The 15,963-nt window shown below is 39.1% G+C and overlaps 1 protein-coding gene across 1 annotated transcript in view; it reads left to right on the top strand.

Moving 5' to 3' along the window:
• LOC138616672 (metabotropic glutamate receptor 4-like) overlaps positions 1 to 15,963 on the top strand; it is a 127,764-nt gene that overhangs the window by 84,978 nt on the left and 26,823 nt on the right. Inside the window, exons 3-6 of the mRNA XM_069691153.1 lie at positions 2,908 to 3,043; positions 3,212 to 3,366; positions 3,716 to 3,856; positions 15,406 to 15,606. Coding sequence (XP_069547254.1) covers positions 2,908 to 3,043; positions 3,212 to 3,366; positions 3,716 to 3,856; positions 15,406 to 15,606 — 633 coding nt within the window. The remainder of the gene's footprint in view (positions 1 to 2,907; positions 3,044 to 3,211; positions 3,367 to 3,715; positions 3,857 to 15,405; positions 15,607 to 15,963) is intronic.

The following is a 15,963-nucleotide window of genomic DNA, read 5'->3' as shown; positions in this document are numbered from 1 at the left end:
TCCTGCTGTCTTGCAACTGTTGTGACTGTTCTTTCCGCAAGAAATTGTCAAAACCAATTTTAAAGACAAAAAGAAGACAACAACATCTGTTGCATGTTAGGGGTGTTTGATACAGCCCTGTAATTGTCACGGTATTTCAGCATATTTTTTAATGATATGACCTTTGATTGGAGATAAAACTGAACATGGCTTCCGAGTCTGAAAAATAAGGCCAATGTGGAAGTGCCCTAAGCTGTAATACCACAGAGTGCTGCTAGATGTTGGCTCCAAAAAGCCTCAGGCTCCATAAACTCCCACTCAACTTGTCTCATAAAATTCTGCGTCAATAATTTTAACTCAGTGTCAGAGTTAATTCAGTGTTGCCAGCTAAAGTCACTCCTTCTTATTAGTTTTCTGGAGGTCCATCTGAAAATAGTCCCATCATTAATTATAAAATAATCTTCAAAAAGCCTTGTTTTTGCGGTGTGTATGTTTGATTGACATGCCTGTGGTGTAGTCAGGTTATGGCTGTTGGTGGGCGCCGGGTTTCCAATCACATCGAGCCAGATCCACGGCTCGCTGTAATCTGTCTAGCAGAGGTCTCCAACCAGTAGCTCGCGAGCTACGAGGTAACTCGTGGGCTTGGTGAAGCTCAGCTATGTGAATACATGTTACGGCGTCCGGGAGCTACATGAGTGGGTCTCACACACTTTCATTTAGTCAAAGTAGCTCTCAGGGGAAAAAGGTTGAAGACATCAAAATTATAGACTCTCTCAGCGTTGGTACATGTTCCATATTGTCCCAAACTAACATACTCTTTGCCCCACATTTGGTTTGGTGGAATCTGGTCACCCTAGCTGCGCCTAAGATACACTCATAACTTATGTCATGCCATTACGCTGCACAACGACATGACATAATTACATCAACAAGTCAGATTATTGACATTATCACGATATGATTTATTTTTTTATCATATTAAAAACTAAACCAATATGATCGTGAACAATAAGATATGGTACATGCCAGATACTTGTGCACTAATTTATGATGAAAACAACCCAGCTTTGAATTTGGCTGAAATGTGTTGAGAAGCCTCATTAGCTGCTGCTGCTGCTGCTTTTTGCTCCCAAAATTCATCTGTACACATCTCACAGTGTAGAGTTGTTGCAAATGTTAGCCCTGACAAAATTTAAAACCTCTGCATGTCAGAGAAATGGCATCAGAAATTCTGTCTGACCTTCTCAAACTTAACGAGGTTCGATGACAGGTGTGCAGGAACCAGACAGTTCCACCTGACACAGGGACTCTGTTGCAGACCTCCAAACTTTTCCAGACCGCTAAATCAGGACCGATTTATCTGCCCCCTCATTGATCTGGGCACCGGAGCAGAAGACCACAGAAGGACAGCGAGTCTAAACTATCGAGGTCTACAAGTTGCACGCACAGAACAATCATCAACTTTAACTATTTAGTTTTTTTCCCCGAGATTCATTCCTCAGCTTAAGTGTGTCTGTGATGGATAAATGCGTAAGGAATGTTTAACTTTAATTAGTTTTTAGTCTCACTCATGCTGGTTGTTTCCTCCGATTACTTTTTCAAGCTTTTTCACTTTGCCAGAGTTGTTCAAATAATTAAGCCCCCCTCACTCTAAACCGGTTTGAATCTACAACTGCGATAGGCACCGTATGCATCCGTTGGAGACAGTGTTGGAGACATATGTCCCTGCTGTCCTGAGAACTGCAGGAAGCTTAGAACAATCGTTGAGGCACTCCAAATGTCAACCCAAGAAATCCTGTTGGAGAAGCAGCTTAAAACCTGCTTAAACGGCACAAAACACACCTCAACATCCCTTCATTTTCTTCTTCCTTTGCGAGGACAAAGTGTTTGTCAGTCTGTGTGTTTGTTGTTGTTCTAACTCTGCATTGCACATCGGTTAGGGACCGTTCTTCCTGTGACAGTCTTTCAGCACTTTGTTGCAAGACAACAGACAGGGCAGCAATGATAGAGAAACAAAGCTTCCCCATGAATGTTCTCTGTGTATTGTGTTACTAAACAATCCATACTAGCCAAAATGGCTGAAGGAGTGTGACTAACAAAGCGTGGCTGCAAAGCAGGCCTCGACAGACTTCTCTTTTAACTGACATGTTTAAAAATGATCAAATGGTTGGCTCCAAAATATCAATACTTAAACTCGCACTTGTTCTAAGGAACTTGCCCTCACATGTACACCAAAATTATGTTACAGAGCAAAGAAAATGTTTAGGACATAAAGCTCGCTGAAGAGCAACACATACTGTGTGGTTCATAACAATGTTACTTCTAAACTTCCTTTTAAACATAAAGCTTTTTTTTGTAGAAAGAACAAAAAAACACCACATAAAGACACATTTAGTCCAATAAAAAATGCAGCAATGTGTCTTTATTAAGTATATCAGAAATATCAGAAACACAGAATGTTTTAATAAGTGCCTTTCAAAATAAAATCACCCACTGAATTTACGTAGGATTTTATAGAAATTTATAACCGAATGACCTCTAACCTAATTTTGTGCAAAAACATCCTAAACACACTTTACACGTGATCTGATCATTCTTTGTGCACCATACAGTAGATGAAAAACAGTTATACTTTAACAAACAAGGATAGCAGGGTTGTTTCTTTCTTTCTTTTATCAGATAGTATTCTGCTGGTGGAGCACTCGTCGGCAAAATACAACATTTAATTTGATCTTAGTTTCCATTTTTCATTGTTGTACTGATGTTTAGTGGCTGTGAGCAGTGCGCACAGTGCCGCTGTAGATGATGAATTCACAACTGCATGTTTGCATTTCTGTGATTTGTCTGGCTAAGCAATGGTATTGCAGTACAAACTTTAAAAAGGTCTCTTGCATCATCTCTACATTTTTTTTTTTTTTTTTTTTTTAGGTGGGGTGTGCATCTCCCAGTCGGTCAAGATTCCCCGCGAGCCCAAGCAGGGAGAGTTCGACAAGGTCATCCGGCGACTGAGAGAAAATCCAAATGCAAGAGTCGTCATACTTTTCGCCAACGAAGACGATATCAGGTAAAGTCTGCTGATAGCTTCAAAACACGTCTTTGAAGATTAGAAAAAAAACATGACCACAACACACAGCACAGAAACACCTGGGATGTTTCAGTTCAGGTCTGCCAGACCGCTGGTGTGGGGATGCTGACCTTATCCGTGGCAACATCTGTTTCCTCACCTTTGCAGGAAGCTTCTCAGTGCAGCGAAAAAGGCCAACCAGACAGGTCATTTCATCTGGGTGGGCTCGGACAGCTGGGGCTCAAAGATTTCTCCGGTTGTGCAGCAGGAGGAGATGGCCGAGGGGGCAGTCACCATCTTGCCCAAGCGTCAGTCCATCAAAGGTATAGAGACGGGCATTGTGCAAACATCAGATGGCCCTGTCTTCTGTACAATGTGCACATTTCGCTAAAGTACTCTTTTCATGTGACCCAGGCCTGTTTCTGTTTGTGTTTTTGCTGAATCAGAAGAATACTAATACAGAAGAATATTTGTAATGCTTTACCGCGATCATTTGATCATCAAAGGTGTAAAAACTCAAATTCAATCAAAGAAGTGAAGTTTAATTTGCGCACCAGTCAATCACTTATTCTGTAGAACACATCGCAGCTATGACCGACAAATTGTACCAACACTTGTGTTTACATTGACAATAACTGTGTCAATGACAGTGAATCCCATTGATCTGTCTAGGGTTTGATCGTTATTTCATCAGCCGAACGCTGGAAAACAACAGAAGGAATATCTGGTTTGCCGAGTTCTGGGAGAACAACTTCAGCTGCAAACTCAGCCGTCACGCCGTGAAGAAAGGCTCCGGCCTCAAAAAGTGCACAAGTAAGATATTTGCATGTGGAGGGAAAAAAAGAAAAGCTCTTCAGTGTTCTTTTTGTTTAAACTTTTAACCGACTTGGAAAATATTTTGATGTCTTGAGGGAGGTGACACATTTGGCTCACGGGGAAAGTGTTTTGACAGCCGTGCCCACCTATTAAAAGTGGAACAGCTATACATTGAATATTCAAAATCACCGTTCATCTCACAGCTCATATCCTCGCTGCTCTATATTTCTGCTGAGTCCAGTGAGTTTACCCGCACGGCCATAACAAGGAAATGGCTTAGCTGGCCTGCGTGGTTAAAGCTTCAGGCTCAGTGCCATCCTTTATAGAGCTGGAGATGGCACAATCTGTCTTGCTGGAAAAAGTCCTTGCATATTTTATCATGATTTAAACAGCTATTAAGTAGTACAACATATATCATTTCTGTTTATTTCCTCACAGTCGTCTCCCTTCTTAATAACATTCTGCTTGATTACTTTAAAGAAATCTGTTTGCTGAACTATTGCTGGTCAGCACGGAGAGTGCTTCGTCTTCATCACAAATTGGTTAATGTGACGATGAGTGACTGTCGTGATATAAGACACATTGATTACATGAGTAGAATATTTACATGCGTCGTGCATAAATATGAACAAGTTCTCGGGGATAATCTTGACAATATTATGTAGCGGGACCTGCCGTGCTTTCGTATGCTTAGTTGAATTTTAGTCGTGCACAATAACATTAATCAGCAACTAACTTAACACTTAACACGGCACGGTAGTTTCAAGCTGATCAACTTGAAGCCATCATTAACAGCTCATCCAGATATCAGTGTTTGTTCCCTGTCTTGTTACCACATTAGCTATGCTAACTGCTAACGGCTCCATTATCTTCACCAGCCAGTTGCTAACTGTGCATGTCTGCCGTTTGGTGCTGAGTAGGCAGAGTTCAATGGTTTTTTTTTTTTTAGAGCTCACTCTCTAAAAGCAGCTGCCTGCTACAGCTGGCAATAAAGAAAGGTAGCGCAGCGAGAGTGAACCCCAACACCTAAACAATGAGTTGAAACTGACTCGAAAGCTGTGTATAGCTGGGACGAGCTGCATATCATTTGCTGTGAGCTCATCGCTACGAGTGACCCCTTCTACATTTTTACATTGACATTTGATTTTCTTATCATGAAAATAGTCATCATATATACTTAAGGACAAATTCTGTAATGGTGGAGCAGCACAACAGTCTTATAAAGCAACTTATGAATACTGTGGATGTGATCCTTAAGTGTGTTTACAGGTTTACTGTAGCCGTGCTTAACAAAACATAACATTGCTCTCCATCTGTCAAGTCCCATTGATCCTTTAAGAATCATGCAAGTTGAAAACGTGCAAAGAATAACCTGAATCCTCAGTTGACATTACTAATAGAAATATTTATACCTATGTGTCCTCATCAGCTCAGCACGGTAACAAAGAACTACTGCATTGGTACTAATTTTGGAAATTGACTTCTGTGGGAACTTGGCACCTTTAGCCAGCCCTAAGTGGATAATAGTACACTTTTAACTGGACTGTTGCAGCAGCACTCTGATGTAAACATAGACCTTTGACTTACACCTCCAACTTATGCAAAGGAATCGGACTTTTTATCTGCATTTGCTGGTGTTTTTTTTTTCTCCCTCAGCGATGAGGCCAGCTGAGGACAGCGTGCTTATTCAACAAATTCAAATCCACATCCGACACTTCTAATGTGAAAATGTGTCTTATCTGGTCTGGATTTACATTCACAAATAAAAACTCTGTTTCAGATTCATCAGGATTATTGAGCCCTACATTATGCACAAAGAATTATGAAATGAACGTTAAACTGGAGTGGATTATTCTAATTTAATGCAGTCAGGCTAGGCCTCCCATGTAAATAAAGATATATGAAGAAAGCTTCACTGACCGTGATGACTCAGCCATGTGCGACTCATAAAGAAATGAAGAACAGTTTACTTTATGTTGCATAAGACAGAGGAGGGTGAAGCGTTAAGTTGCAAAGGCATACAGGAGGGACATATTAGAGAACACGGTGTCGGAAAAGCACTCCCAGCTATACTTAAGGGCGGTTTTGAATCTTCTACGACTGAATAATGTGTCTTAAGGCAGAAAGCAGGCCAGCGCCGGGGAATCAAAGTAACAGCCTTCTTGCTGTGAGGTGACAGTGCAAACCACTGAGCCACCACACTGTCCTGGGGCCAGATACGCATATACACAATCTGCATACGCTACTTTCCACACAGACACCGGTCTTTATAAACAAGAGAGCGTCGTGACTGAATGCGTACAGTACGTCCACACAGGCTTTACTCAACGGTAATCCACACATCGGTGACTGAGCTGAGTTTTACATACTGCAGCACGATGACTGAGAACAACAAGTCGGCGTGTTACATAGTTCCATATACAGTCGTGTTTATTGATGTGAGCATTAACATTCTTCTTTCTCTAATAAAAAATGTCCCATAAAATAAAAATAGAAATTCATACATGAATATACCTCATACATACTGTTTTTGATGTTTAACACGAGTGACCCGATTTCATGAATTTACTGAAAATTCTCAAGCAGTTTATTTTCCTGTGCGGCAGAATGAAAAAGGTGTTTTATTTCAAATTTCTCTAGTTCTCTGTCAATCCGAGCTCAAAACTTATTGGTAGCTTTTAATGTTAAAAACATATCAGGAAGTGTTACATTTTGATTGACAGCAGTTTATTATTGATCTGGAATGTAGCAAAGAAGAAATGACTGACTGCTCACGGTATAATTGAAAACATTACTTCACGTACAGAAGGAACATAACATTACAACATAAGGAACTCAGAGCAGCAGAGTACAGCGTGACTGTTGTTAATAGAATTAATGGTGTGGAAATTAAGAGATTTTGTAATTATTATATGCACAGTAAAATCACAGGCGGTTGCATTGTACAATGAGATTGTTACTTTGCTGGTCCTCCTTTTTACCGTCAACTAGAATGGAGGGAAAAAAAACAAGTTTCATGAAATATAGAAATAGAAACGATAAATAGAAATAAATAAATAAAAATGTACAATATTGTGCAAAAAGCAGAAAGCGTCTGTCCCGGAGTGACCGAGAACGGTCGGTCATAAAGTGCACTATGTGGGTTATTGAAAGTAACAGTGTACATTACCAGACATGATATGAGAATTTACAGTATATTATTGATATTAATTAGGGAGGGAAAAAATATTGTAAAATCCTTTAAGTATCAAGAAATTTAATTCAACCGCGCCGTAAATTACAGCCGCGAAAATGACAACATTACGAGCTTCATGAAGGTTGGATTTACTACAGAGCACATTGTCTCACAGTGCCGCATGCATCAGTAATAGCTGTGCAATACAGTTAAGCGATATGACATAAATTATATGAGCTTTTTTTTTTTTCCAACTCTTGGAGATTTTGTCATGACATTGATACCATGCAAGCTAGCAATTCACATCACAGAAACAGTTGGAAAACATCTCATCTTTTATTTTATTTTTTGTAACTTAACTACTTTAATGGGCTTAAAGTTATAAAATAGTTCCTGGGTCATATAAGTGACAGCTTTACAAAACTGTCTGTGACTCCAATATATAACACAGAAGGCTAGATAAGTGCTTTAAATGCTAGTTTAATAATAATAATTCAACACATACCCTATGCAAAAAGTACAAAATCCAGCTGGATGGGTAAATGGATGAAACGCACAAAGATGAACACGCACTATGATTTTGACTGATGAAGGGAAGAGCGATTCGTGGTATCCTTATTCTCATGATAGGACCGCATTTCCCATAAACCCTTTCACTTCCAGTTTTGCATTCTCTTTCTGTTAAACCAGGATGCTGTTTCTTATGATTATGAGTATTTGAAAAGCTTGGAAACATAGTGATTTCCAGTTGGGACTAATTTATATATGATTGTGGACGTGAGCTTGGCACTCTGCCGTGTCGATGTCTGTACTGACGTATGATGATTAAAGAGAAGGATTCCAGTGCAGAGACTCAAAACTCAGGAGAATCTTGATGCTTCTCCATTTTTAGAGAAAGGACAGTGTTGGCAAAACAATACATAACTACAAAAGACATTAAATACACTAGAGACAAACTACAACTTTTAATCAAGAGGTACGGTGCAGAACAAACAGCTGCTGTTTTGTTCACAGACAATAAATCCCAACACTAAGTATTCTGAGGGGATAGCACATAGGGTTGTATGGAGGGTAACACTCAGGTGGATACAATAATACTGATGGATGTGTTAGTATTGTGTTTGGTTCAAGTGACCTCTGGTTATCTCCCAGTGGGAATCCTGGCGAGAACACCAGCCGGTTCCTGAGGGAGCTCCAGTGAGGGTCCCAAAGTGTACCATGAATAATTCTCCAAACATCTGTTCACATTTTCCCATAACTGAGATTTAGAATATGAAACAATGTATATGTCAGGGTTTAAATTTGTCACAAAGATAGAGAGTAAATATATATGCTGCTGTGTCTTGAATCTGAGGGGTTTTGTATCGCTAGAATCCTAATTTAGAAAGCTACTGGAACATTTACAAGTATCTACATTAGTTTTAAGAAAACCAAAAAAATGAATGGTAAGCAGGTGCTAACTTTGCTCTTTAAATATATTAGTAAGCAGGTGTGTTACCGGAGATGGGTAGTATTTTAAAATCTATTTTAAAAGTTATGTTTTACAGGGAAATTTACCAGTGAACATCTCATTCTTTCAGGTTTTAAAGGACAAGGCTAATGGTATTCTGTGTATCTCTCAATATCAACAAGTTATTTTAATACTGTCTATCTTTCTGTCTGTGAAACTCTACGTCCTATTTGTTCCTCCTGAAGATGTAACTCTTTCAAAAAGTTCCGAATTATATTGTTTTTGAAATGGTAAAACAGATGGACTTTGCATTTGTGAGCAATTACAACTGCAGTGTTTATTTTAAAGGTTATTGAGTACAACAATTTGGCTCATTTATGTGTTTTTGATCATTTCTGTACTACAAAAAGCTATAATTCTTAAGAAAGTCAGATAATTAGGATTTTTTTTTCTTTTCTTAATAGGGTTTGTTGACAATAAGAGGAGTGTAGAATATCACCCAAGCAGCACCCTCTGGGGCTGAAACATGAAGCCAACATTGAAGTGCCAAAAACTGCAGTACTTCGAATGGCCCCTTGAGGCTGGCTCCAAAAGCGAGTCAATCCCCATTGAGCCCCATGTTAAAATACTCAATGCTAAAGCAGAAATAAACATGTTTACAGCCTGGTACAAAAGACACCGCTTTTAAAATTGGACTGCTGTTGCTGGGTTTATTTTATTTATTTATTTTTAGGAGAGGATACGGCTCAATTTTATCTCTTTAGAAACTAATATTATATTATTTGTCGAGACGGACACCTCATTTCCAGGTCAATTCACACACCTGAGAGTAAAGCGTATAGAAACAAGCAGTATGTCAGTAAAGCAGCAAATCACATTTTTAAGATTAACATTCGCCAAAGGTTCAACACAGTAATGTGACAGCAAACACACAAGTTTACAAATCAATAAATCATTAATTAAACCTTAAAACAAAAACTATGTTTAGTTCCTACCACAGGAAGGTTGGCAACGAACTCCAACCTAGTTTTCAATTAAAAAAAAAAAAAAAACAGTCATCTTCTTAGCTGGATTCATCCTTATTCAGTGTGGTATCACTAAAATCCCTCTGGCATCAATGATCGCCTCTTGGTTACACTACAAAACTCAACTGATTTTTTAATTTTTCCAAAATAAGAGTTGAAATATAACCAACAGGAGATTGTTGATCTGTGAAGTGATGCCAGTTAATTTTGGAACGTGAAGAACTTGGTGAATGACAGCAAGCTAACACAAAGTGTATGGAAACAGTGAGTGAGTGATAGAGTCAAATAAAAGGCAAGTAACTTGTTCGTCAAATTAAGGGTGGTTGCTGGTATATATATTTTTGCTCAATGTATATGTTCAATAGAAAGTCTGAATCTTGAGACATGCTATATTTTAATTAGCTGCTCATTACTGTGCACACTTGTGCAATACTGTATGTATTTAGACCTCTGGGGCCCTTCTGGTGCTGGCAGATACATAAAAAACTTCACGGCACCGCGCACTTTGTGAACACACAAAACCTTTTTTTCCCCATGTGCGCACGCTTCACCTCCACTGCTACGACTCCTTTCTCGGGAAACACGTACTCATGCACTTCAAATATTTTCCCTCTTTGAAATTGCAATTTATAGTTATATTCGTGACTCTTAACTAAACCGCATCAGCATGATAAAGACCGCCTCTATAGTAGGAGCGAGTGCTCTATAGGCACCTGCGTAACGAGGCTCTTCTTCCACTCGCCTCGCTCATTACATACATCTTAGTGTTAAACTTCACTATCAGCGCGGCTCCGCGGGGAGAGAGTGTCTCGCAGAATTAGTTTGAGGTTAAAGTGTGACGCTCTCCGCCGGTTTGAGAGCTCCGCAGTGTCCCCGCGGCAGCTGTGAGAAAACCACATGGGGCATGCTGCAGAATTATCAGTGTCCTGAGAGGGTTAGACTGCTTAGAGTGATCAAAGGATAAGGAGGGCATGAGTGACTGGAGAAAAAAAAAAAGGTGAGATTTGTCTTTTATCTGTGAATGAAGGAGATGTAAAACTGATATTGATTAATGTGGAGAGGAGAGGCAAGGTAGAGCAGTCACCCGTCTCATAGGCCCTGTGTTTCTCCTGCTTATTAATGAAGTGGGGGAGAAGCAGGAAACAAAGCAATGCAGATAAAGCGAGCTTGTGCTTTCCCATCCAATCATCTATTTTTTTTAAACTGCTGAACAGGGTTGCAGGGTGGCTGAAGTGTTTCCCAGCATGCACCTGGGTGAGAGTGAGGAATATTTTGGACAGCTTGCCGGTATGTTACAGGGGGATGTTATTTGTTTTGTCCGATGCTGTGATTGCATTTTAAATTGTGAACAGGTTAAATTCAAGGTCTGTATTAGACTTCTATATAATGTTAAACAATATATGTTTATACCAAGCATGAGAAAACAAACACAGATAAACTATGTTGCTTGTTGTTAAGCTGCACTAGTAAACAGTTTCAATGGTCCGATGCAAGAAGTTTAACTAGAATATTTCAGCTGCTGTTCAGCTGTGACCACAGAGATCCTTTAGATGTCGAAAAAAACAACAACTCATGCTTTGAACTATTGAACAGCAACGTGGCTGCGTTTATTTCCAGTCATCAAAACAACGCAGACTCTTTTTTTTCTCAATTAGAGAAACCATTCTTGGCTGCGGTAAAATAGGAGAACATACTGTGTAACCTGGACCACAGCAAGAGGTTTCCGTTTGTAGTTTGGCGAGCTCACAGAGCTGATGTCAATATGTTAAAGCTGACTAATTTGCTGGCTACAGCTGTTTTTATATCCAATAAAATCAATGACCAAACTGTCAGTAAGCCTTTCACAACTTAAACATGTATAAAAATCACAATTTTGATTTGTTGTAAATTCAATATCTTTACCTTTTGGTTGGACATGGGGATGTGATGTATTATGTTTCACTATTTTTTGATATTCTTTAGACCAAAAGAAATCCCATTTAATTGAAAACATATTACACAGATTTTTCAGGAATACAAATAAGTGTTATTTCCAATCAACAGTCTAACAGCCTTGGCAGGGAAAGACTGGATGGCCTATGGCCAGTCACAGTTGAAAGAAAGGTCAAAAGGTCTTGAGCCCACACTCTCTGTCAGAGAATGTCTTGTGTGACACCTCGGTGGAACACACCCACACTTTGCTTCTGCTTTGCTTAATCTAAACGGATTTCTCTGAAAGCAGAACGCCAGCCTGGAAAATGTGTGCGAGAGAGCCAAAATGCCAATGAGGAGAGAGCTCCAGAGAGAGACAGAGGGAATAAAAGGAAACGGTCTTATGGAGAAGCAACAATACAAAAGTTAGTGTGGGTGGCCTGCCAAGCCTGCAAGAGAAATATCACTCTCACACCCACTCTGGCTCGCAGGATTCCCTGTGGCATAAGCATGGCGGCCAAGCTGTGACAATCTCTGTCCAATCAAGGCCCCGTGGCCCTTAATTACTGAGCCGTAACCTCCAACAATCATTCATGCATTTCAAAAGCTCATGAGATAATCAGGGACATAAAAAAAAAAATAAATAAATAAACCTCTGGTCTGCAGCGAGGAGCTAGAGATGTAGGAAATGAAAGATGGCTGACAGAAGGAGTCCTCTGCTGATTCGGGGGTCAGCACTCTTTCAGATTGAAGTGGCCACTGAAAATAGCTCGAGCCTTAAGAGGACAGATGTTGCATGATAAGCGACTATCTGTTAGAAAATGTGTAGTCAAGAACCGCTCGTATCCACGTGAGGCAGCAAAGACAACCACATACGCATGAAACAAACAGCCCTTCTTTTATTTGGTATATATATGGTAACACCACTAGTTTAAGTAGGCTTTGATATTGATACAGCTAAACTGTAGTTGGTCACTTTATTTCTGTTTTGGCATAATGACGTTTTATAAAGAAATTATTATCAGTCTTTAGTCAGACAGTAAATCTGTAGATCACTATTGATCAACTCGGGCAGCTACAGTGACAGCAAAAGGAAAACAGTTGTTTGAATTGAATTACAATTATATTACATATATTACCACAGTGGGTCTCAACATATGGGGTTCTGTTGTGAGTGGATCGCGTACCAAATGGGAAAAAAGTGTGATTTTTGTTTTGTTTTGTTCAAATGAATTCAAGATAATTTTGCCTTTTCATTTTATATTGCATAGTTCAATATATAATTTGTTGAGCATCAATAGTTTCAACTTAATAAATCTGCCTTTTATTTCATTTGTTTTTTAGCCTTAGTTGCACTTTTTTTTGGTTTATTTCCTGTTTTTAACAGCGCATGAAGGCACTAGAATATTTTTTGTTAAATGGCTCAAAACATGTAAAAACGTTCGTCACAAGGCAATGACTATTAATAACATGTTATCTGTTAAAGGCTGAGAGCCATGAAATATGACAATAAAAAACATTCAAAATATGATAATCAATTATATAATTTAATATAAAAAATGAATGAGTAAGAGTAATTCTGTAATATTTTAACACCATGATGTCTTTTGGTTTATTTACAATAAGTAATAAAGTTTACCTGTGGATAAAAACAACAATCATTTAGCTTTAGGTCACATCTTGATTTTATGTAGTTTTTTTGCTATGTGTCTGTCATAGACACAAATATGCCCATTTCAAACATTATAAATGATCCAAACGTTAAAGATGATGAGGTGATTATTTGCTCAGGATATCATTAATTTAATCATGCAACTAAAAGTAGAGTGGTCTTTGAGTTTGACAGGGAAGTGCACAAATAAAATGATCTCATTAATTATCTCTGATTAACACTTTTTCGTAGATAACTCCATCACTGTGCATTTTACCATCAAACATTTTCTATTTCTTTATTTCTTACACTGACATGTGTTTCATTAATATACGCCTGTCTGTTTTTTTTGATAATCCTTTATGAAATGCTTCAGGTTTCCATTACATAAAAACCACGTGACATGTGCCAAACCTCAGGTGACCACACGACCACGTGAATGTGCTCATGAAACATATTTTGCCCATGTGACGCATGTGATTTTGTAACATTTTTATGGTGTAATAGGTGAGGCCCATGTTGATTTCCATGTTAAAACACATATTTTCCCCCATGTTATCATATGTTGGAACATGTGGTAAACATGTGTCATAACGTGATCACATGTATCCCATGTGTTTTTTTCAGTAAGAGCTATCAAGTCACTTTATAGTGTGTATGTTATGAACAAATGACTGATATCGTATCATATCAACAAAGACTCTCTAGTTTATCACTGGATTAACCAAACAAATGTGATACCCTGTTGTAATAAATTTGTAACAATGTTGACCACAGTTGGCTCTGCTGAACCTTCATTCGGTAAATGTGGCAGCAGGCAGTTCAGTTAAACAGCTCTGCACAGCATCAGGTAATTTCAGTGGAACCATTATTTTCAGAACTTCAGCAGCACATCCCCCACTGTGCGCTTATTAACTTGCAAAGCTTAATTGAATTCCATTTGGCATTGTATAAATATATGCGTCTCTATCATTAGCTCATCCCTGGTAATTAGTCTATTGTTAATCTAAATTGAACACACCTGCTTTTTTATAATCTCTTCTGCACATACAGCAGAGTTACATAGAGACGGCTTTCGAAAATTGAGGTTCATGAGGAGAAAGGAGAAGTTGGGATTGGCATGTTGAATCTTCTCCTAAGACTCCACCTCCTCACAGCAATTAACAAGCACAAAAAGTGACGACCTGGGCCAGGATTAATAAACTCCTATCACCAGTTATTACATTGAGCCTATAAGGGGATTACCCTTGTCCAGTGAATGCATGTCTCAATTTCTTGCTTCTCTGATTCCTCTAAATACATCCAGGAAATAAATACTGATTTCACAGTTGGAGACTCAGTCAAGCAGGTCAGGAATCGAGGATTGGATCAAATTTGAACAGTTTTTTTTTTTTTTTAGAGCTGCTAATGGGAAATGGGAAATGGCACAAGGCATATAGTAAATAGTTAATGGCAACAACATGTAGGCCCAAGACCGAATACAAAATCACCCAGGGGGAAACCTATGTATTCCTCCTGGAGATACAAGAACGAGTTTTTGTTTTTAACTGATGAGATTTCCCGGAGGAGAAAATCTTGCACTCTAGATATTGGAATTGATTTGTTCCTCTGCAGCGATCCAGATATTTACCTTCTGGCTAATTGCAAGAGGCAAGACCCATTCAGTGCAGAGAGAATAAGACTCACTGAGGAGCAATGTGTTTTCTTCTATGTTTTTTGGACTGACGCCACACCCTCCATTTCAGAGTTGCACCGAGCTCTCCTGTCCAACCTGAACTGCTCTCTAAAGCCGGGCTGATAGAAGTGCTGAAGTCACTCACTGTTGGCAAGCATAATTAGTATCATCAAGTTACTCTACAAATGAGTTTCAAAATGGATAGTTTTTTGCTACTGTTGTGTGTGTGTTAATTGCCTGGAACAGGCACTAAATACGCCCCTTCATCATGAAACGACTTCAAACAAGGGGCGGGGACAAATGCGCCAGTAGATAATTCTTTAAGCTGAATCCACTCGTGGAAACCACTTGAGTTTGTAAATGAATAAATTTTTATTGATTGCATGATGCGACTGATAGACCTACAGAACTTTTTCCTGATTGACTATTTTAAACCCACTTGTAAAATCATATTCAGTCTCCCTCGCGATTGCTTTACTCTATGAAACGCCAGACTCAACCTCGCACTTGACATGTTGAACAATGAGCCAAATGAGTGACCACACAGGATGCCCTCTGCATGATTTAAAATGATCGCAACCAATTTGCAGAATCACACACATTCAGCAGAGTTCATGCATGTAATGAGTCTAATTTGCACATGTCTGTGTCTCTTACAGATCAGGAGCGAATAGGAAAGGACTCAAATTATGAGCAGGAGGGAAAAGTGCAGTTTGTTATTGATGCAGTCTATTCAATGGCTCATGCCTTGCACAACATGCACCAGGAGCTGTGCCCGGGGAAGGTGGGCCTCTGCGCCAGAATGGACCCCATCAACGGCACTCATCTGCTCAAGCACATCCGCCGTCTGAACTTTGCAGGTCAGTTATGTTTATTCACACTGGAGCATACGTCTGAACATGTATTCTAATGTGGGCTTTTCATGAAAACTTGTTGCCAAGTGACAAAAAAAATAAATACCGTAGTTGTACAAAGACCACAATCTCATGACGCATCCAGGGGCAGTTACAGGTAATGTACAATGAAAAAATACGGGTGCTTCAGAATCAGTTAATTACCATCTCACTCTGGGTTTCCTGCCATTATATCACCCATGCATTTTTTTTTTTTACAGCACCTCAGCCACTACAGCTTAAATATGACCTTTGTTTCATTAATGTTTGGTCATTTTTAATTTTTAAGGAAGTAATGTTAAGTCTAAAATTTTATGAAAATGC

This window comes from Brachyistius frenatus, unplaced genomic scaffold, assembly GCF_029030835.1.
Source record: "Brachyistius frenatus isolate BFR_SWC_R1_liver_20210118 unplaced genomic scaffold, ASM2903083v1 Contig_10, whole genome shotgun sequence".
NCBI classification, from domain to species: Eukaryota; Metazoa; Chordata; class Actinopteri; family Embiotocidae; genus Brachyistius; species Brachyistius frenatus.
Note: the sequence above shows the minus strand (reverse complement) of the source record. Positions and strands in the feature narration are given on the sequence as shown.